The 24,035-nt window shown below is 39.8% G+C and overlaps 1 protein-coding gene across 1 annotated transcript; it reads right to left on the reverse strand.

Moving 5' to 3' along the window:
- Positions 1-1,542: 1,542 nt before the first annotated feature.
- PLA2G15 (phospholipase A2 group XV) lies at positions 1,543-23,711 on the reverse strand. The gene is made up of 6 exons (XM_086758214.1): positions 23,514-23,711; positions 13,500-13,656; positions 11,925-12,043; positions 10,270-10,368; positions 9,599-9,823; positions 1,543-5,718 (listed from the first exon to the last, which is right to left on the reverse strand). The coding sequence occupies exons 1-6, from the start codon at positions 23,647-23,649 to the stop codon at positions 5,207-5,209; spliced, it is 1,248 nt and encodes a 415-aa protein (XP_086614340.1). The 5' UTR covers positions 23,650-23,711; the 3' UTR covers positions 1,543-5,206.
- Positions 23,712-24,035: the final 324 nt, after the last annotated feature.

A 24,035-nucleotide genomic window follows, 5' to 3' on the forward strand; every position in this document is an offset into this window, starting at 1 on the left:
AATAACTTCAGCTTCAACTATTTGAGAATAAAACCTGAAATGAAGGTAGCTATTCCACACAAAATGAGGGATCACTTGTTACATAAGAAAAAGAGTTCAAGATTGGGATATTCTGCTCAGATGCTGCATGGATTAGAGGAGAAAGTTTGCAGGCCTTAACAAACTTAACACCAATGTTTTGAATAAAACATTGGATATTAATTTCCTTGATTTCCTGGGATCACATTACATTCTCATTTTGGATAAAGGATGCCAGTTTGGAAACTAAACATTTCACTTTACACTCATTTGTTGATCTGAATAACAACAAAATAAGTTATTCTTAAAACAAAGGAAACTATTAAGCTAGAACTTCAGAGGAAAACTGTAACTCAAGCAAAAGAAAAAGTCAACATAGTTTCTTGAAACTGAAAGCCCATCATTAAAGTAAGTATTTAAGATAAGGCAGCAAAATAGCATCAGGCAATATGCAACTATAACTTTGTTATTTAGAGATGCACAACCCAAGCTAGCACCGATGTTACATCAAAATTCTAGGATTACACAGGACACCAGTCTCTCCACTCTAGCCAGGCCCCATTAGCATTCTATCCCCCCTTCCCTGTGCTCTCAGCCTTCCCAGCTTCTTCCAAGAACTGGCATAGTGCTTTAGTGTGGGACTTGCCCTATTTTAATAGGGAGCTGGAGGAAGGCCCCATTCCCCTTTCTCCTGCAGTCATGAGGTCAATGAACCTTGAGGAAAGGAAAGCACAAGAATTGTACTGGGATGAGACATCTGATTAATAGGGATCTAGGGCACAGAAAGGAGCAGCAGTTACTAACACTCATCTTATGTTACAGCCTTTATTATGTAAAATAAAAAAAAAAAAAGCCTCCACAAGGCAAGTTTCAGCCTCATCATTTTCTCTTCTTTCTCGAGAGTTATGAGCCATAATTTCTATTATAGGTTAGTGAAGCATCCAGGCCAGCCACCAGAGGACCTATGCTTGCACAACAAGCTCTTAGATTATTTTGATAAAGGAGATAGACAATGATCTTGTAGGGAAAACACCCCTGGAAACTACCATTAAAGTTTCTTCAGCGCCACAAGGCACTATTTTTAATCACTAAAAAATTGTTTCATACAATCATGAAACTGTACAGTCAGTGTGCATAGGTTTGTGGATCAGTTTGGAAACCAACACTATAAAGGAAACAGCAGGCATTTAGGACACTTTAGGACTAAAGGACTAGTTTAAAAATTATTACCTGAATGGAAGCACAAGGCATTACACTGGTTTGGTTTTTTTAATATGAGAGGAGCAGGAAAGTAGTAAACAAAAGAAATTAAGAAATCTCAGTCCCATGAATCCTCCATGAATTCAAGAACAGTTAGCAGAGAACTCCAAATGTACCACAAGACAGTAGGTACATCTGGAAGGTGAACCAAGCAGCAGTTCCTGTGAGGAAGTGAGACATCAAGAATTCTTGGGAAGAAAGAGCAACAAGTTGACATTCTGTCTGAGCAACGAGACAACACATTATTCACAACAAGAGACAAGCTGTGTTAGATCAACTTTATTATGTTATCAAAGTTTGACAATAAAATATTCAAAATCTATTGAACACATTCATACACAAAGAGCATATAAAATGCTAGGTCTCAGAATATGTTCCATACAAAATACTGTCAAGTGTAGAGCAGCAAAGTCATTGCCAAACATTCCCTGAATTTAAGCGGGCCTTGAACACACTGTGCTCCAAGAACTACCTTAATACCAAACATGCCTTCCTTTGGTCTGCAAGTCCTTTGCAATTATTGCTAGTTATTGAAGCCTTCTGTATTTAAACAGAATCACATAGTGACTCTGAAGCTCTTCAGAAGTATTATAGTGACAGCTGAAAGCTTCTTCAGCATTTTCTGTACATTTTCTCAAGAAGAAACACATTTGGTCCTCAATACTATTTTTGGTTTCTGAAAATACCCTGGAAGAATAAAACCAAGTAAAAATTATGAAAAGAGATGATTGATGTGTGTTAGGTATAACAAAGATATGTCAGTAAATTCAAAACATTTCAACTGTGCAGTGTGGCAAAGCACCTGAGTTACTCCTCTTAAGTGCCACATTCTCCTCTCCTTAAAGATTTATTTCTTCACACCTCTCTCCCCACAAGAATCCAGAATGCTCAAGTGCACGTGGCTCTAGCAAGCCTGTAACAGTAATGCTAAATACTCTTGCCTTGTAGAGGAACATGCCGTAGTGAGTAAGCACTTCTCAACATGCTGAGTGAAGTGGTTCAGTTTCAATGACTAGAACAACATAGTTTACTTGCTGCATTCAATGAGAGCTCCATCCTAATATCCAACAAACTGAAAATGAAAAGGCTGAAGATGATTTGGTAGAAAAATCACAAGTTCTGGACATAAAACAGAACCATTGTCTGCAGAACAGTCATATCCAATAAAAAAAATTAAACAAACTTGGAAGCATTGTGCTTCCTCTAACACAGTACTTAGAACTCAAGTACACATTCTTGCACACCAAGGCTTTTTAGTTGCAAACAATGTAAAACCAAAAAAAAAAAAAGAGCACTGAAAAACCTGGTGAAATTAAGCTGAAAGTTAATTAAGACAGGTTTCTTTAAATAGCCACACTCTAGGCCTTGTCTACAAATGACAAGCTGATTTACAGATCTTTAGGTTAAAAGATACAGTCAACTAATCTCAGAAACAGTGCTAGGTTGATAAAATTCTTTTGGGGCACAAAAAGTAGTAAAGAACAAGAATTTTAAAAAGAAATAGCATATTTTGGAATAATATATTTTGGAACTTCAAATCACGAAAAACCCTGAAGCTAAACTCTTGGCGAGAGACGGAAAACAACACTGATTAATGGGTAAGAATCTAAGTGCATCTTAGAAACATTGTCCAGATCAGGTTAAAAACTGTTTACCTATGTTCTCATTTTTTTCAGCCCTTGATGTTCATGTTGGTAGCCTGCAATACAGCCTCCAGCTCCACTCAATCCAGTGCTTATTAACAGGCATTCTACTTCAGCAAGAAATATGGATTGTGATAACCTGTTTTCTATAATTTCTGTCGTAAACCAGTAACATAGCAATTTATTCAAAAATTGAGTCAGACCACAGGAAGAGCTTTATCATCTTTTAGCAGTCTTGGAACACAAGCCTGAAGTTTATCCAGCTGACAGCCCCAAATAAAACAGAACACTTGGCTAAAGGACTTTTTTGTGGGGGGTTTTTTCTTGGGTTGGTTTTGGTTTGGTTTTTTTTTTTTTGGGGTGGGTTTTGTTTTGATTTTTTTGTTTTCCTTTCAACAGTTACCAGTTATAAACAGCTTGGGACAACTCAGTACTTAGTCTGGAAAAGTCTAGGCAATATTACTGCTGAACTGTAGATTCCTGGGCAACTGATGATAAGTGTCTCATTTTAAAAATCAGGAAAATGCATTGTCTCCCTCAACAAAAGTAACAGGGAAAAATCAAGCTATATAAGGAAGTTAAAACCTAGGAAGATATTTAGCTTATCCATGACCCTAGTTCAAGTTGTTCTGGATTTACAAGTCACTTCTGAATTAAACCTACCTCCTGTGCCAAAATGTTTGCATTCTACAGTAACAAGAGTTCAAGCCTACCATTTGAACACATCTTATGGATACATTAAATGGCAAAACTTGTGTGCTACAAAACCAGTTAAAACCGTTAGACAACTTCAGTTTGTTAAGTAATGAATCCTCAATAGTTCTGATGATTTTCCAAAACACTTAAACATTTTTCTTTGAAGACCTAGCATTTTGAAAGCATTCAAAATTGCGTTTTCAGAAAACTAAGTGCAGTCTAACTGGGTGACTGTTTTTAAAGCAAGTAATAGAAAAAAATCTTTTGAGTGAAACTATTTCTCAAACAGGACTTCAGTGATCAAGGTTGTAAATATGATGGCCTTTAGACTATCACTTCGGTGAAGTTCAGAGTTGTTTGTTTGGGTTTTTTTAACCATTGAGTAAAACAGCACTGCAGGAAATTCACGAGTTGCATGTTCAGCAATTTATATAAACATTCAAGAACAACATTATCGCTGTTCTTGAAACAGCGATAATGAAACTTGTAATCTATGGGAAGTGAGTTTTAGTCTGAAAAAGAGTAGTTTTTCAGCTGAATGCAATGTTGATCAGATCACTACTTGGTGAGTACCTGGATCAGACCTTAAGTATTTTACTGAGAACAAGATATTATGCTGGCTTCCATTCCCCACTCCATTTCAGGAAGTTCACTTTTCTTTTTGAATTAATGCCCACCATCCATTATCATTTCCACTACAGGAGATCATTTTTCACCCAGAAATGCAACTCTGCACTGTATGGATTGTTTGCCAGTATTCAATTCAATTAGCTTTAATTTATGTGCTACTCCACACAGCTATGGTTATTGCAAGCACCAGCCACTGTTCAGCTACTTTCCCTCATTGATAAATAAAGCACAGGGTGAGAATTCCTCAGACTCCAGACTGTAAGTAATCAGGTTCTAGGAGTTGGTGAGCAAACAATTTCTTCCTTGAAAACAATAAAAAGCACTAAAAAGGTACCCAAGAAGCAACTTCAAGTAATTCACACATCTGTCTTTTCCCCAACAGCTGTAACAAAAGAAAGGCTGGATCATGACAAAGGTAGTATCGTACCAGGCAGACCTCTTCCCCATCTTACCTAGTAGATATGCACATTTACCAACCAAAGTACTGGGAACTGTGGATCAGAATATGCCAGACCCTTGAATGGGTTTACTGTGCTTCCCAAATTGTTAATATCATTCCCTTGTTTTATGGGCATCTGAAATCTCAATCCTTCCTAGCCCTCCTACTCCAGACCCTCCAAAGACCACACAAAGGAACTCAGGTATCTATGATTCTATGTAGTATGTGCAAGGGGCTGCACAATCTCCAAATGAAAGTCTGAGTATCGGACACAACACCAGAGGCACCAAAATGCATATTTGACCAAATTTGCAGAATGTGAAAATACCATGAAGCATCATAAACACAAATCAGAGACAAACAATCATTTAGGACACCAAACAACTTCTTGAACACAGCCTTAAAAAAAAACCCACAAAATAAATAATTCAAATATCTAAATATCAAGGGATTAAAAGGCATTTTCCCATATTTAAGGAAAGGCATCACAGGTGAGGAAAATAACGGTCAACACAAGGTATCACAAACCAAAAAGCAGTTTTTTCACATAGGAGATAGTAGTATCATTGGACAGCATTTGAATATGCTCATTTCCTGAAAGCTCAAGTATCACCACTTCTTGTTTTTGCATGTCCACCCACTTTTGACATTGCAAGGCACTCTGTAAGTTTACTGTTCCATCCCCATCGCTGTAAAAAATCTTGGGTTCTTTGTCAGGAAAGCTTTCATAATGGAAGGAATCGGGTGTTTCCACGCCAGTACCATAAAGACAGTGTATACGCACACCAGGTGGTCTCATCTGGTACACCAGGGTTTCAGTGTTTTGTCTCATGAGCCAGCCATCTTCAAAATTGATGTCCCTGTAGAATTTTCTGTAATCCTGAAGAGTGTAGTTAGCTGTAGGTGTGCTTACAAAGACCTTATCTGGAGGCCATGTGTAGTTGTAGGGGAGCATCCAATTTGTGGAAACTGCTGATCTCTGCTGGTCTCTAATCTTGAGTGAACTGATAACAGGTATTCTATTGTTGTCACCTTAAAAAAAAAAGTGGAATTTCATTTTACACAAAGCAATACGTGAATCTCAACCAGCAGCAATTACCACCACTCACAGTGATAACCTGAATAAAAAGATTTCCTTTGCTTGCAGTGACCATTTGAGATTTTCGTCATTCATGATTGTCTTGATAGTTAACTTCTGCAAACTAACTTCTGATAACGTACAAATTTAAATACAAGTTGATGAATGAATGACTGGCAAAACAACACACACAAGAACACTGCTGCCTTTCCAATATGCTTCTTTATAAAAGAGAAAATATTTCCTATATTAACCAAGTAAGAAATCAGCTTTTATTAGGCATTATTTATATAATTTGCCAATTTTGTCCTAAATGCTCTTCTGGAAGTGTGTTTTGAAGAGATCTGGTACCTATCTGCTTAAAGAACAGATAAATACTACTATCCTTACATTTAAGAACTCATGAAGAGACTTTGTAGGCTTAACAAGACATTTAAGGTTTTGCACAATCAAAACAAGCAGAGTAGCAGTATTAAATCAGCATAGCTACAGAAGTTACTATATGGTTTATTTACCATTCAGCATAGTGTTTTACCACTTTATGCATTCCCTTCCTAAAAAAAAAAAAGAACACTTTCTTGAAAGAAAGTGACAGACTCTTAATAGTTACCTAGAAGATATAACTTGGCATAAAAGCAAACAGAAGCAAAGCAGGTATTACTGTCTGCTTATGCTATCAAAGAAAGAATGCTGCACTCAGTGACCAATTCAGTCTCTATGCAAAAGAAGAGTCAGAGCTTGGTAGCTTCTGGTGGGAACCATGGAAAGTCACCAATATCACCATTTTCCCTGCCAGTCAGCATTTCAAGACTGCTAGAATACTCGTGTTGCTCAGAACAGATGTCTTCTCTAATGTAGTACTAATATTGTCTAGCAACTCTGGTAAACTAAACTACATCTTGGCAGGGGGTGGGTGGACAAAACCAACAATTCTTGAAAGACCAATTACTACACTTGGGAAACGTTTTCAGCTGGACAAGCTTTTCCAAGGCATTATATTTTCTTAATGTAGTCTAAATCTAGAGAGCTAAAGCTTATATCGATAAAGGTCAATAAACCACAACATTGTTAAATTTTACCGAATTTAGACTTATTACAGAACGAGTGTTTGATCAAAATATTGCAAGAATTTTTTTTTAGTTATCAGGTCCATTGTTTTCTTTGCAGTTTGTTCCAAAGATGGCTCAAACACATGACTAAGTTACACTTGATAGGCATCTTTCTTCATATTTTAACCATTGTTCTTGCATCTTAACAAAATTAAAAGCTGCTTCATAAATAGCAGATAAAGTGATTACTAGAAACTATTTTTAAAAAGAAAAGCCCTGAGACAGATCTGAGTTTTAGTTTCATGGCAACTGTCTGATCAGACTTCTTTTCCATTATCACAATGGCTGGCACACCTTAGTTATTTTGTCAGCTGAACCTTGAAGCAGATTTTCTATTATTTTTATGTCCAAGTGGTTACAGCATGTAGTGACTGAGGTCAGCCACATCATAAAAATTGTAATACTGTAACCGAAACAATTATTCCTGAAATAGCACCGAAGTATATTTCGGTTCCATAAGGTGGCACTATTGCTTCAGCAAGGAGACCTAAAGCAGTCTTTGATACCATATTTAGGAGGACTACATGCAGACATTGCTAGTATAACTCTGAAATAGATGAAAAGGAAACTCAAGAGAGCACAGCAAGATTCACAAAGGTCCTGAAAAATTTGTTTCATATTACTGTGTGGTACAAATACTTAAGTGTGCACACTCACTGCTCAGCTGTTGAATAGTGCTTGGCAGTTTTCAGCAAAGCAAGCCCAAGTTCTGAACTGAACAATGAAAGGAATGTGTACACGATTTATTTCCAGGAGAATGATCAAACACAGAACCTGACTCTATTCCAGCCTTCTCTTACAGAACTGTTATAAAATGTTTGTCAAATTCTTTACTTTTCTCTGAAATGCAGAAGTAGCATATGGCCAAGCCCACGCTTAAGTCAGCAGGTACGCTCATTGACATTACACTAAACAAAATGTTCGGTGTAAGGAAGACACTGCTAGTATCTCCGGCTGACACAAATACCAAACAAGCCACCACAGTGAACTTTGTCTGTTGGTGTACTAGGAAGAACATCTTCACTTCATTGGCACTGGAATTATAATGATATAAGTATTGATCCTGCAAAGCACATACATAAGTAGCTGAAGGATCTAAAGAAAACAATTCCACCTGTGTACTGTTTACACTTGGATAACACAAGTGTGGATTTGGCATGAAGTTCTCAGCCATTACTGTATTTTGAACAGGACTAGGAGCAGAAAATGCATTCATAGCTTGTCTTGTCTTTCCTGCAGCAATGCAGTATTTTTCTTTAAAGCAACAATTACTCTGCATACTAACACTCTGATAGCATCAATATTAGAAACTCTTTAATAGACTAATATAATCTAAGTGTTAATATCTGGCAGTAGTGATTTGCTACAGATATCCAAACAGAAATAACCTAAAAACATGCATTCTGATATTATGTTCTGCCTATTTAACTTTCCTACATGATTCTTAAATTTCTGCTTTAAAACAGTTTAGTACAACAGACATACAGATTAAGAGATTACTATATTTTATTAGAAATTTAACTATTCATTATGCATTTGTATAGCTAGCCACTTTGGATGAAATGCATTATAAAGGATTAACAAGATGTGAAGCACAACAGTTTAATCCAACAGAAATCTGGGACTGTAGAATTTTATATAATCATGTGGAATTTTATGAAGGTGATATTAACACTGCTCACTTCCTGCTATTTCAGTAGCATGGGAACTTGTCGGATGAAGCCTGTGGGAAAAGGGCAATCAATTTTTTTACACTACTATTGCAATAGATTTAACAATGTATAACTCAATACAAACATCCAATTTAAGTTTTCTAATTGGTAACTGGTAATTGGTAACTGAGCTGTGCACTCCTATTCAGAATCAAATGCCCTTGCTAAGCAGAGTATTCTTTGATCTGTCCATGCATGGCTGGCACTTGCTATGTGTTCTGCATTTTGATGAAGTCTAGTTTCTGATGTCAGCTTTGTTTAGTAAAACGACAGCGATATCCAAAGCTAACAAGTCAGAAACAAGCTAAAAAAAAACTAGCTAGAAACATCATGAACTAAATGCCAAGGCAGATGAAATAGTTATGGTATCACACAACAGGGTAAGTGAACTTTTCCCATTTGCAGTTACTTAGCGAAATACGTTATGCTTTTTTTTTTGCTTTTTTTTTTTTTTTTTTAAAGTCTCAGGCATATCCAGGATGCTAAACCCAAGATCTCAAAGATTCACTTTCCTTATCTGTAGGAGTTGTAACTTTCAACAGGCATTTAGCTGTGGGCACTTCACCACCATGTCTACAAGTTTCCCTTAACGTTTACCTCAAGCAGGTGTGTGATCTTTAATCAAAAGAAACTATTGAATGCTCTGGAGCCCTTGTTAGCTTTGCAATACTGAACAGAGAGCAATCAGGCTGAAGGCAGAAGTGACAGAAATAGAAGACACCAGGCCAAACAGCAGATGACACAACAGTCTGCTGAAAAGAGGTTAGGAGAGGTCAAGAGGGAAGTAGCTCCTGGTTAAGGGATGTAAAAACGGTCCACTCCCATGAACATAAAGAATGACAGTCTGGTCGTCTGGTCACAAGGCTTGAAACATCAAGTTGCCATCATTTATGAAAAAATTATTTTTAACTTCATAGTACCTTAAACTCCCATCCTCCAGTCTTACAGTTAACTGTTTAGTTAGTATCGTGCACTACTAACAAAAATGTATCGCAAACCCTCAAATTACCTACCTGAAGCCAGCACACGTAGAGTTTTAGCCACTCCTCCCCATGGAGCACCTAATGACACATAATCCTTTATGTACTTGTCCTTCCAGTCCTGACTCTGATGGTTGAGGAAGTAGAGGGTGTACATATTACCCATACTGTGCGCAATTAAAACAACGGGACTTCCATACTGCTCATACATCATCTCTATCATCTTGCGAAGGGCCACAAAATAGTCTCCATTCTCATCTACAGTAAACATACACAGGTTACACAGTTATAGTTACTAATTGTGAATGCTAAACTTCAACACAATTCTTTAAAGGGTTTGGTTTTGGTTTTTGTTGTTTTTTTTTTTTTTTTAAGCTGTCTGGGGAATTAATAGTGTAGAGCTTAGAAATTCCACTATTAAGCAGGAAGGGTGGGTGGTTTTGTGGGGATGTGTTCTAGTGATGTGGTTTTTTGTTGTTGTTTTGTTTTTAAGCAAGTCTTAAGTGGCAAGTTGTTTAAAGAAAAAAAAAGAAATAAACCAGACCACAGAGCTTTCGTCTTGGTCCAGGGGTACCCATGCCCCAAGATCTAGTCAAAATTAAGGTTTTAAGTATAATTGTACAGGCAGGATGGGAAAAGAGGCCTAAAACATTATTTGCTGTCTAGGAGAGTCAAAATTTTGCAAGTAACAATACATTATTTACTTGGTGCCTTTCGCCAGTCATAAGGTGCTCCTCTCACATCTTCATCACGTTTGTAGCCCCAGTCTACTAAACTCTGCACCAGCATATAGAAGTAACTGCCTGCAGACATCAGATAAGAGAAACAGAACAGTGAAAAGATTACGATTAGAAGCAGCTGTCAGACACAAACTAAGTTCGAGATGCATTATCTCCAGTACAGAGATATATACAGACATTAAAACTGTAGTCTTAATCTTTGACAATCTAGGAAGCTGCATATTAAACAAAATGAGTTATGCTCACTCTCCCCCAAGAGAGAGAGAATACTATCATTAAAATATCTTACTTCTTGGCTGATCTATCAAACAAATGTGGCAGCAAAACATTGCATACACAGAACAGATAATTTTCCTCAGTAGAAATGTGTCTTACCCTTGAACTGTAAAGAATACACATCAGAAATTACTACACTGGCGTCCTAGCTTTGGTTGATTGCAACTTAAATTGAGGCAGGGTATATAATACATTCATGAAGGTTGGCGTGGACTTCGCCAACATTTATTCTTGAAAACAAATGCTTACAGTGTACCCCATTGCAAAATTCTGGAAATTACCCCAAAACTATTTTTCTGTCTATCAGGTAGTGAACTAAGACTTAAGTGACTGAACATAATGCTTAATAGCAAAGGAGGGAAACATTTGCAGACTGGCTAATGTTGAAAGATGTTACATATTACAAGCTTTGACACATAGGATGTAAGTATTACCACAACTAGTAACAGTTTGAAAAATTAAGTTCCAAAATATCCTACTGAATGTCACAGTCATATTTAAGTTTTGAGCAGAACCTCACCCTCACTCAGTCTTGAATGCTTATCATATAGCCCCTGAAGTAAACATAGGCAATTTTAAATATGGCCCTGTTCTAGTTATGAGAGTCATCTAGTGAAGAGCATTAAGCACATTACTACCTTTTTGGAGATTGCTCCCTAAAGAAAATAAAGAAGTTCATGCTACGAAGTGTGTGAAGCTCAGGGTATTACTATTATGTTAGTTCAGCCACAGCTAACAATGCCTCATAAAAGCTTATCAGATTCAGTGTTTCCTGAAAGATGGCTTCTACAAAAAAAAAAAAAAATAATAATTGCAAACACATTAATGCAGAAATCATTTGCAGCACAAATGTAATTATATAATTATTCTGACACTGACAAAAGCCAGGAAACTACATAGTGTGGGACCATATCTCCCAAGCCCATTAACTCATTCTTAAGGCCAAGGAACATCTTACTCAGAAGTATGCTGAAATGAATGTTTTTGTTTTGTTCTTGCTTGTCAAGCTTCAGTCACAGAATTTTCTGCTCAACCCATCTTATTTTCTAAAAGTGTCCATCTTCAGAGTGCCTACTCAAGTTTCATCCAGACAACTTAAATGTGGCACAAGACTAAACATGGAATCCTTGTCTCAATCTATCAGGCCAAACAACAAAGAAAATATAATGCATTGAAAACACTTAAAAGCAAAGTGAGTCCTGTGCTAACCTACTACCAAAAAAAGTTGGTCTCCTTCTAAAAAGGACTGTAATTTGAAATCACAGTTCTGTAGCTGCTTGTATAAAGACAGACTAGAGAAATCCTACAAGTGACAAAGCACTTCAAACACAGCTTGTACATACCAACACTCCTTTTACTTGGGTCAAGAAATTCCAAGGAAAATGTCTGCCCAAAACCTGGGACTCTGATATCCACTCCATCTGGTGGTTCTGTAACCTTACTTGTTCGATTATATACCAGCCTGAGGGCAGGAGGAAGAAAGAAGGAAAAAAAAAAAAAAAGAAAAGAAAAACATGGAACATGTTATTACCACATGACAACTCTCAGCTACATTAGGTCTTACATTCTTAGTACAGTAACAAGAACTTTAAGTGCTATTACCCAGAAGAAAAAAGCCAGGCAGACTTCTTAAGAGTACTCTAATGGCTAACAGGTTACACAGTGCAAACAATTATTTTAATTAGTTTAATGCTTTACATGCAGAATCTGAAACTTATCTTCTCTGTAAAACTGAGTATACAGAACTGTGGCTGAACTTCAACTTTAGAATATAAGCTACTTTATACAGTTCTATACCATTTTCACTTTGCATCAAGCCACATAATGAAAAAAACTTGTCAAGAACATAAGAATGTGGCAGTAGAATATAAAATGCCTGTAAAATCAGATATCGGAAAAATTTTCCTAGATAAAAACAATGCATTTCTGTTTAACTGGAACACCCATACCAGCATAAGGGAGTACTTGAGATTTCTTGACTTATAACAATTGGTACCTCAGGAAACATAGAGAGGTATTCAGTGTTTTGTAGATATTTTTCAAATCAATTTGAGATATGAAGAATCTGGAGCATTGGGTCAGGAGTTATTATTAGGATTGTGTTTGTTTGTTTTTAATATCATGTCAATACAATTGCCATTTCTGAATGCAAGTTTTTACCCCTACATGGAGCCTTAGAATTGATACTCAAATCATCACACAGCAAAAACCTCTCTAACCTGTAAGGTACGTAGCAAGACTTAAAGCAGAGGTACAACTACACAACAGCTTGGTATATTCACATAGAAGAGCACCGTGCCAATACATTATTTTTAAATTGCAGGAGCTAAATATTTATTGTTTTCATAGAGGTATTTATATTATTTTTACACGAACATTAATGAAGCAGATTGAATCATGAAAGAGTCTGGAAGCTTTGAATTGGGCAATGTTTTAAACCAAAATAATTCTGGGAAGAAGCTTCCAGATTGCCCTTGAAGTACCCCATGTGTCTCAGCTGCCTGTGACACTGCTCTCTAACAATACACAGCCAGCAAAAGTGCAAGCTTGCATTCCTCCTGCCCTCTGAGCTGCCTGAGGTACCTCCTTCCCCCTTGCCTCATTGAAACTTTAATTCATCAAAAAAGCAGAAAGCGTTCTGCTTCAGATAAGCCTACAGAAGTGTCTGACAAGGACCCAAAGCAACACTGGCTAACTGGTATGAGAGAAAGTGGAAGAAACTAAGAGAACCTCTGCTTTTCATCAGGGATGAACAGCTACATCGTGTGATTCAGCCTGTTACTCTACCTAGCAGAATTACAAGTAATTCTTCTCACTGGTCTTGAATCAGAAAAGAACATTTAACACAGCCATTCTGTACAAAGCATGTCAGTCTAAGGAGAGGAGCTAACTGCAAAGAGCAACATTTCTGGTCTTACCTGATATTATCAATCCAGCAGTCAATGATGACAGGAAGAAGCAATTCTAAATTCAGCCAGAGTGTAAAATAACTGTCTGTCTTCTTAGAGCAGAGATAATGCACTACTGATGGCTTATCTAACTTTGCTTCCAGCTGATTACCTAAGTCCCCTGGAACTGAAAGATATAAAAAGGAAACACTTAAAATTAAAAAATGTATAACATTTGACATGGTAATACACATATCTTAATATTGTAGTCCTCATATGCAGTATCACTGCCATCAAATTTTGTAAATGGATAAAGAAATATTACATAAGAACAAAGTACTGCATTCACATTTTCCGCTGAAAATATTTGGATTTTCAAAAATCATTAGCTAGGGAACCAGCATGTAGAATAATTCTGGAACAACAGTTCATAACTTCAAACAGCAGACTATATAGAAACAGGTCATGTCAGGTCATGGGTATGAGAAACAGATGGTCTCAGACATTATCAAAATTGTCTGTATTTTAAAGTACAAACTGAATCTTTCTGAAATAACTTTTTCTTCAGAGTATTACAACAGCACATGCAAATCATTCTCTTCTCTTTAAACAGTTGCCTGCAAACTATCAGTTTCATATTAAAAATGTGAAAAGCAAGAGCAGCTCTGTTTAATTTTTTTTTTTAACTTTACTTCCAACTGCACTTTCGCTACACAAGATTTAGTTGGCTAGCATAGTTGAATACATAGTTTCCTATTTTTAAATTTAGTTTTAGATGCAACAACAGTTTTGATCTTCACTTGTTTTGATACATTACATCAGTAATACTTGGAGGAAAGTGTCTTGTATTTGCACTTTCTCTGAAGCATACTGTCCTTAAGGCATATACCAAATGCCAGTATTCCTTTGATGAAGTTTTATTTTCCTGTATTTATTTTAAACACTAGATGGAGAAAGGAAAATTATTTCTAAATTAGAACTACACTTAAGAAATGCTCTTACAACTTTTAGCAGTAAGCTACCAGAAAAACTTCTTACATCGTTATTTTTAATCATTTTTTCCCCCTCAAGAACCGGAAAGGCAAGGATACTTCAGTAACTGAAAAGTTCCTCTGTATTAGAAAAACTTCATAGTTAGGTGCTTCTTAAGGGTTCCACTCACCCTTTTCAGCTGCACACACCTCACCTTTTTAGGATATGCGTAACTGTATCCTATTTACTTGCCCATGTTTAATATTGAAGTTTTTTAATGCAGGCCTACCTATACAGTGGCTTTTTTTTACCGCCCACTTCAGTAATTTATTTAAATCAAAACAGTTTAAGTTAAGAACCCTGATACTTAACAGTAAGTTAAAGAAAGAGATAATATCTTTTAGTGGAATGCCGAATTTAAGTGGAAAGCTAGATATGCTTTCAGATAAATACTTATTGCAGAACTGAAAATGGACAGAACTTCACACTATAGACCCAGACAACCACACTCTTACAGCCTTCAACCACTGCAGGTTACACCCCACCACAAGAGATACACTTCAATATTTCTTTAATAACTGCCCCTACTTTCTCATTAGGTTTTTAGTGGTTTTATTTCTGTAGTCTTAAGTAAAACGTTGAAAGACCCAGTAGTAGACCACAGTTTATTTTAGGTCATATTTCAAGGACTCTGATATACTGGAAAGCATAGTAAGGGAGATTGTAGTATTGCATCACACCCTAGAAGGAGTTTACTGAAGTTCAGTCTTGTAACCTCACAAAATGCTGTTTAGTTATTTCTTATAGAACTATAAGGCAACAGCTTGTTCCACAGTCTCGTGCCTATGCTGTATCAGTGCTTTTTAATTAGAAAAGGAACATAATGTATTTCTATTTATGTCAATCCTTCATGACTGGCCAGTTTCAGCAGCAGACCTGCCAAGGACAGAACTGGTTGATTTTTGTCTTCAGTTTCAATGCAAAACAAAGAAGAATGACATTCTGTTCTACCCTGGAATCTTATTTCATTGGGTAAAAATCAAATTCTTCCAGCAAAAATACCTTTAAAAGACTTAAACAGCTGGAATATGAGACTTAAGAACTTGCTGAGGTTTCCAGACAGCACTCAAATAATCATAAGCCCTCCCACTCTGAGTAAGAAGATTCACAACTGACAAAGTTTAAGATTATAATCAAGAGACTTTTATCAACAACAGTACTGAAAGTAGGAAGCTGTACAGAGTCTCAACTTGGACTTAATGGAGTTATCTTAGACTAACTGCAAGTTTAATTTGGTTAAGATATTTTATCCTCAAGAAGCTTGAGGATGGAGGCTGTGCTCCTGTGTCCAATTCAGAACAGAAGATGAGAATATTATTTTTTTACTTAAGGAATGATAAGCAACAAGTTGAAAAGTGGTAATTTTATGTAATTCTAAACAAAAGGAACCTGAAGGTGCACAAGTCCATGGGTCCTGATGAGATCCATCTGCAGGTCCTGAGGGAACTGGCGGATGAAGTTGCCAAACCACTGGCCATCATATTTGAGAAGCCGTGGTGGTCTGGTGAGGTCCCCGATGACTGGAAGAGGGGGAACATAACCCCCATTTTTAAAAAGGGGAACAAGGAAGACCCAGGTAACTACAGGCCGGTCAGCATCACCTCTGTGCCTGGCAAGGTCATGGAGCAGATTCTGCTGGAAACCATGCTAAGGCACAAGGAGAGCAAGGAGGTGGTTGATGACAGCCAACATGCCTTCACCAAGGGCAGATCGTGCCTGACCAATTTGGTGGCCTTCTATGACGGGGTAACAGCATCGGTGGACAAGGGATGAGCAACTGACATCATCTACCTGGACTTGTGCAAAGCTTTTGACACTGTCCTGCACGACATCTTTCTCTCTAAACTAGAGAGACATGGGTTTGATGGACGGACCACTCGGTGGATAAGGAGTTGGCTGGATGGCCGCACTCAGAGAGTGGTGGTCAACGGCTCGATGTCCATGTGGAGACCGGTCACCAGTGGCGTCCCTCAGGGGTCCGTGCTGGGCCCAGCCCTGTTCAACATCTTTGTCGGCGACATGGACAGTGGGATAGAGTGCACCCTCAGCAAGTTCGCCAATGACACCAAGCTGTGTGGTGCTGTCGACACGCTGGAAGGGAGGGATGCCATCCAGAGGGACCTGGACAGGCTGGAGAGGTGGGCCCATGCCAACCTCATGAAGTTCAACCAGGCCAAGTGCAAGGTCCTGCACCTGGGTCATGGCAATCCCAGGCACAAATCCAGGCTGGGCGGGGAATGGATTGAGAGCAGCCCTGAGGAGAATGACTTGGGAGTGCTGGTGGATGAGAAGCTTAACATGAGCAGGCAATGCGCCCTTGCGGCCCAGAAGGCCAACCGCATCCTGGGCTGCATCAAAAGAAGCGTGGCCAGCAGGTCGAGGGAGGTGATTCTCCCCCTCTACTCTGCCCTGGTGAGACCCCACCTGGAGTACTGTGTCCAGTTCTGGAGCCCCCAGCACAAGAAGGACATGGACCAGTTGGAGAAGGTCCAGAGGAGGGCCACAAAGATGATAAAAGGGCTGGAGCACCTCTCCTATGAGGACAGGCTGAGAGAGTTGGGGCTGTTCAGCCTGGAGAAGAGGAGGCTCCAGGGAGACCTGATAGCGGTCTTCCAGTACCTCAAGGGGGCCTACGGGAAAGATGGGGAGAGGCTGTTCAGTAGGGCCTGTTGCAATAGGACAAGAGGTAATGGTTTTAAAATAGAGGGGGGTAGATTTAGATTAGAAATTAGGAAAAAATTTTTTATGATGCGGGTTATAGAACACTGGAACAGGTTGCCCAGAAAGGTGGTGGAAGCCCCATCCCTGGAAGCGTTCAAGGCCAGGCTGGATGAGGCTCTGAGCAACCTGATCTAGTCAGGGATGTCCCTGCTCCTTGCAGGGGGGTTGGACTAGATGACCTTTGAAGGTCCCTTCCAACCCTAACCATTCTATGATTCTATGAAAAGATAAGGGGCAAGTTCCACCTGTGCCAAGATACAATACTGGAGTTAAAAAATGAAGTCACATATACTGGTGTGATGACTGTTTGTTTGTAAAGCAGCAATTAACAAACATGTTTCTAAGGTTTACATTTCCATATTAACAGCAAAACTTCTAATCACTAATTCACAACTAGTGTTTTCTAAAGTTTTCTGCAAGCTGAAGAGGGTTCATGATAAAGCTATAGGAAGCAAGATGTAAACTTTGATTTTCCAGATTATGGAAGGAAACATGCAAGATCTTCAGCCCTCACCCCACACAATTTAACAGTGTTAATGATTTACATTTTGGCTAGAGAACTATTTATTGGCTTTTTTATAAGTAACAGGTTAAAAAAGATCACATTGAAGATTAATTCTGTAGAATAAGGACATACTTTGCTGAATTTTCTGTGATGGAATTTGCAAGTAGTAGAAAAAAAAAAAAAACACATTTCCCTTTGCTTTCACACCATACAGAGAAAGCATCTGTGGGCAGAGTAATCTGAAAGCAGTTTTCCTCCTCATCCTTTTATCTACCAATATCTGTAGTTTCTAAGCCTTTTTGCTGGAAACATTGTAGAATGTTCTTACTTTTTAAAGCCTGCAGACTGACCCCATAAGCGTACCAAATAACTGGCAAGGGAAGTTCTGCAAGATAAATCAGCAATCATTAAAACTGGAACTCCAAGAAAAGATCTCAAGCAGTACCCTTGCTTTGCTAATTTGCAATTGTGTAATACACGTATTGACTTCTCAACTGCGACATTTGGAAATACAATGAGGCTTCCTATTCAGAAGAACAGTATTTCCATCAGATTTCATGACCTACCGTTCTAGCATATTCTCATACTTTACAAAGACTGTAATCTGAACAGAAATAATTCAATACATTGATGAGCCCATACTATAAAGTATCCTTTGCTGGGTTTTTGTCTCAACTGTCCTGACAAAACTAGTACAGCTCCCTCTGGGACATGTTCTTGTTTGATTAAATTTCAGGGAAAGCATGTTTACAAGTTTCATTTGAGTTTAAGATATTTAAGACTTTTCGAAGTCTAGGAACTACAATAACTAGCTTTAGGATACGTTGATACTCCTGGCCTATCACTATCCTTACATCTTAATAACTGATGCACAGTTCCCAGCAGAAGATCATAAGCAAATTGCACCCTGGAAAGTGACTTGCCTTAGGAAACAAAACAAAACAAAAAAAAAACAAAACAAAAAAAACCCACCCCAACGGTCTGTATGCAATAACTGGAGCAGGAAACTATTGTTTGTGTGGCAAAGAAGCCATAATTACTTCTTTTATCTGAAATGCAAATATCCTTGGATATATATAAACTGTTGTAACTTTTTAACTGGCATAATTGCCTCAAATAACTGCCATCTTTTCAGTTCTATAAAATCAGCCTTCCTTCTAAATGAACTTCCTTTCTAGAAAATTAATTTTAAACCCTGACCACAGTTCTCCAAGGAGAATGTCTCAAAGTAGCTCATAGACTCAGTGATAGACTGCCACAGAAAATGCTTGAGTTTAAAATTAGGAACAAGAAAGCAAACAACATCTCACATGATACTTCCAGATACCTCAGATCACATGAGGCGTAAACATTTAAATCACTCCTGACATCTAGCCAGCTGACCATACAAACACACACACCTCCATTAGCAGTCAGCAGGAATTCACAGGCAAACCTCGTTTGCATGTAAATCAATTATTAACAAACTACATTTAGGTGTCTTTCTAGAAAACTTTAGCCAAGTACCTAACAAATTGTTTGCAGAAGGTATCAGAACATTGATATAGTAATTGTGGTGAGTCAGCTCTAAAAGGTAAGGAGTTCAGTGAATCCGCTGCTGATCTTATAAGGACAGGTTATCAGCTCCCAAAATTGATAAGACATGAGATAGTACACAGTGATTATCGATGGGCTATATGGGAAAATAAAGAAGGAAGAACAGCCACAAAATAAATGAACTTCTTATTGCAAGCATTAGAAGACAAGCATGTTGAATATATAATCAAACTGATAAGAGAAGTGCAAAAATATTATAATTACAGGTAAACATGAAGCAGACATCCAGAAGTACTTGCACAGAATGTGTGTGTGTGTATCTATCTATTTTTAGTAGATACTGGCAGTAGAACAGAAGTTAGCCTGGCTCTTAAAGGAGATTTTTCTTGTACGAATATGTTGTCCTGGCTGAATAGGAAACTTTAAAAAGGCATGAAAGCAATTCATTATCTTAAGTAGAATCACAGAATGGTTAGGGTTGGAAGGGACCATCAAAGGTCATCTAGTCCAACCCCCCTGCAAGGAGCAGGGACATCCCTGACTAGATCAGGTTGCTCAGAGCCCCATCCAGCCTGGCCTTGAACATTTCCAGGGATGGGGCTTCCACCACCTTTCTGGGCAACCTGTTCCAGTGTTCTATAACTCTCATCGTAAAATTTTTTTTCCTAATTTCTAATCTAAATCTATCCCCCTCTATTTTAAAACCTTTACTCCTTGTCCTATTGCAACAGGCCCTACTGAACAGCCTCTCCCCATCTTTCCCATAGGCCCCCTTGAGGTACTGGAAGACCGCTATCAGGTCTCCCCGGAGCCTCCTCTTCTGCAGGCTGAACAGCCCCAACTCTCTCAGCCTGTCCTCATAAGAGAGGTGCTCCAGCCCTTTTATCATCTTTGTGGCCCTCCTCTGGACCTTCTCCAAGCCCCCTTTTCCCCCAAAACACTTGAAAGAGTAACTCCAGCACAATCACCTTACATTTTAATGAGCATTGTCTTTGATATCAAGCCTTCAGGCAGGACTCTGGAAATAAGGTTTTGACTTTTACCTCGTATTTCTTCTTCTCTAGTACCACTATTATATGAATACCCTTTGACACTTTGTTATTTAAATCTCAAGGAAAACTGAGAAATTGCATTGCAGTACTTTGCTGTCAATTACTACCCAGGTTCGTTTGGCCTCTGGTCTTGCTCCCTTGGTATGTACAAACTTGGGCTTCAAACATAGTAGCTCCTGCTCCTAAGGCACCATTTGATGATGCACAGACCAGCTTAAAAACATAATCTAATCCAGACCGAGTGGTGCAGGTCTCCACATTCCTTATGCCAGCTCCTCCATTAATCACTTCTTCCTCAACAGGTTAGTTTTCTCATGCGTTAGCAAGACAAACAGCTCCACGAAGTGGCCAATGAGCAGGCACAAGGAAAGCTGGGGAGCACTAATGAGCTGTTGGATTGGCTTGGCTATTCCACAGAACCACATTTCACCTGAGCCAGTTATGGGGCTCTGCAAATCTGAGATCTTTTGCCACCACAGCTACAGCCCATAGTTAAAAGGTTGTATTCAAGCAGCTCATGTTTTCGAATTTGAAGTTCCTAGAAGCAGTATTTTTCTTAGTACCTGGGGAGCAGATCAAAGTTACCCATACATAAGCAACGTCTCATATTTGCAAACTACTGCTGTACGTCCTCATCCTTGGGTAAGCATAGGTTGCAACTGCAAGTGGGGTCATTACACAAAAAATTTGAGAGCAAGTTACACTGGGTGTTGTGACCATCAATGGTCTAAAACATTTAGGAAATTACCACTGTTGACAACATTACTTTAAACAGCATTCCTTCTTTCTTTATTTCTTAAGATCAGATGGCCAGCCTGCCATGCACAGAATAAGACCAGACTTGTTAACTGCCCTTTCTACTTAAGAGTCTTAACTTCCAGACAGACCAAGAGTGAATGCTTAGATCACGAGACCACATTAACTACAAGATAAATACATACTTAAAAATTGAACACTTATGAGGACTTAAGGGTCTAAACACCAGCCTGATATGATTTAGAGAGGATCAACTCTGTATACCCCTCTTGTATGGACTCCAAAACCCTATCAGGCTTGTATGCAAGGCTGCATTATACAGGCCTATGCATATCAATCTCCTTTTGCATTTGTGATTCCAGAGCTATGTGTTTTTCTCCCCTCTCCCAAACACCTCTGCTAAGCCAGCACTTAGAATGCCTCCCTAAATGATTCTCCTAAACCCTTCTACCTTCCTCATCGCAGCAATTCCTAAAAAGCTTATCTTAAACATGTCACATACGCAAGAAGGGTGAAGAAAAGGTCATGAAAAGTTAACTAGAATCAAGATGAGAACATTTCATACAGAACCGGTGAGTGACCGACAGTTACTCCTTCCTCTCCTTTATTTGTTTGACCTTCACTGCCCATGTCATGGCTAATTGAAGCTAAGCTCTTAGTGCAGGTGTTTTTATGACAGTCATTTCTATACATCAAAAAAAACCATGGTATTTTACAACAGTAAGTTACAGCAAATTACTCCCTTTCTCAAAAAATTTTTCTGAGTTGTCTGTTTATGTTAAAACCCACTGAATCTTCACTTTCTGGACAGGTCAGGACTGGGCAGCAGAAAACAGCAAGTTTTAAAATGCAGACAATGACTAGAATAGTAAGAGATCCAAGTTCCGTAGTATGTGGGGAAAATTTGCTCTAACAACAAGAAATGATTTTTTTTTTTAAACTACTTGCTGATGAATGCATGCTCAGCCATGTAGCATTTAGCAAAATAGGAAAACAAAAACCATGGCTGATGTACATTTTAAAAGCATTCTTAGGGTACGTATACATTTACAGTAGGTCCGTCAGTCCATCAAGCTCCATGCTTCTAAAACCAGTATCCCATTATCCCCATTGTTTTTAAATCTTCTTTGATTCCCTCATAGCTAGAGTTGAATATTGGATCAGCAGCTATAACGTTATCACCTTTGTCACTTATCCCAGTGCAAGCTTCTTGATGACAAAGCTTATTGCTAAAAGCCAGCCTCACAGAGCTGAGAGATGGGATAAAAGATTGCTTCTAGCCTTCACAGGCAGAACTCGAAGAGCTTTTGTTCACACTAACTCCAGCCTCTTAGCACATACTTTTGCGGTTTCTACTTCCAAATCTACGTCCTCCCAATTAGTTCAGCCATCTGTTAAGAACTCTGAATTTGTACGTGGTGGTCCTGAGACACGCATCCTCTTTTAAAACGTTCTTGTTTAGCATTTACCCTTTTATGTCAAAAGTTTGTAACAGTAGTAATAAAGTCAGCAGCAGAGCCTAAGCTATTAGAAATAAACAGAGCTTAAACTGAACAACATACCAGTGATTATCTTTTTCCCAGTATTTTTCTTATTTTCTTAATTTTTGTTCCTCCTTTATCATCAAGGTTAATTGCATAAGAACATACAGCACCGAATACGTTCACAGTGCTGACTACTGGCATTAATACCACCAAATATAATTACTGTATTGGAATGCTTCAGAATTGCCATTTCAGTAGACAAGTTATTAAAACATTCAAAATTTATTTACAGATCTTCTTCTCAACAGATACAAAAAGCATCTAACAGATATTACTTAGTAACTATTTCTAGATATTTGTTACAAACTTTTTTTGTGTTAACAGGTGAAGCCACGGGCCAGTAATCAATATTCATTTTCTGTGTTGTGCTAGGAAACAAGCCTGTTATTTTTTTGATACTTGTAGCGTGACCACTGAAACACCCGGTCACTCTCCTTTCCACATCCGATCCCAGCCTCCGTTATGAAAGGTTCCTACGGAGTGAAAACCTGAGAAGCGAGGCTCCGGTTTGAGTTCGTGACCTAGGACTGCGTCTGAGCGAGCCTTGCTTTCCCCCACGCACTGCCCAAAGGCAATCTCCCCGTTTCAGCGTGTGTGCGTCCCCCCCGTGTCACGCGTGGGGCCGGTCCCCCCTACCTGGGCCTGTGCTTTTGGCTGTCACGGCCGGGCCAGGCTGCCAGGGCCGAGTTACGGAGGAGACGCTCCGCGCCCAGCGCCACCTCCCCCCCACCCCGTTACCCGCAGCAACCGGGTCGCTCGGCCGAACACCCCGGAGACCCCCGGGCAGCGGCCGAGGCGGGCACCCCGCCGCCTCCCGACCGAAGGGGGACAGCAAGGGCAGCGGGCTCGGCCAGCTCCCGCGGCGCCAGACGCACCCCCCGCCGCCCCCTGCGCTTACCCAGCACCACGGGCGGCCCCGGGGGCCGGCGGCGCGGCAGGCACCCGCCGCCGGGGCAGAGCAGCAGCAGGAGGATGAGGAGGAGGCTGAGGACGGGGCTCCGCGGGAGGAGCCTAACGCCGGCCGGCAGCACCATCACCCCGGGGCCGGGAGCAACCACCGCCTCGCTCCGCCAGGGCTGCCGCGGCAACCGCCGGAGTGCGGCCCCGCCGCCCGGCCCGGCCAGAAAAGGGCCCGCCCTGCCCTGCCCGGCCGCGCCCCGCCCCGCTGGCCCCCGGCCCCGCCCCCGCAGGCGGCACCAGCCGATTGCGGAGAGCCCGAGCCGCTGCGCGGCCTCGCTTCCCGCGGCGGCCGCGGGCCTGGCCTTGGGGTCCGTCGGCGGGAGCCCGCCCGCCGCCTCGGCCCTGCGCGGTGCTTGGCCCCGCGGAAACCTCTGTAGGTGCGGCGGCCCCTCGCTGCCACGGCCGCGGCCCCGGCCCCGCCCGTGTGAGGCAGAGCAGACAGGTAGGGCCCCCCGCAGGT

The sequence above is a fragment of the Chlamydotis macqueenii genome, chromosome 13 (genome assembly GCF_036417535.1).
Source record: "Chlamydotis macqueenii isolate bChlMac1 chromosome 13, bChlMac1.mat, whole genome shotgun sequence".
NCBI lineage: Eukaryota > Metazoa > Chordata > Aves > Otidiformes > Otididae > Chlamydotis > Chlamydotis macqueenii.

Coding starts and splice junctions, on each gene's coding strand:
- PLA2G15 (XM_086758214.1), bottom strand. CDS start 23,649: ATGGTGCTGCCGGCCGGCGTTAGGCTCCTCCCGCGGAGCCCCGTCCTC. Junction 12,044..13,499: donor TGCTGGATTGATAATATCAG/GTAAGACCAGAA, acceptor TCCTGCCCTCAG/GCTGGTATATAATCGAACAA. Junction 5,719..9,598: donor TCTACGTGTGCTGGCTTCAG/GTAGGTAATTTG, acceptor TTTTTTTTTAAG/GTGACAACAATAGAATACCT.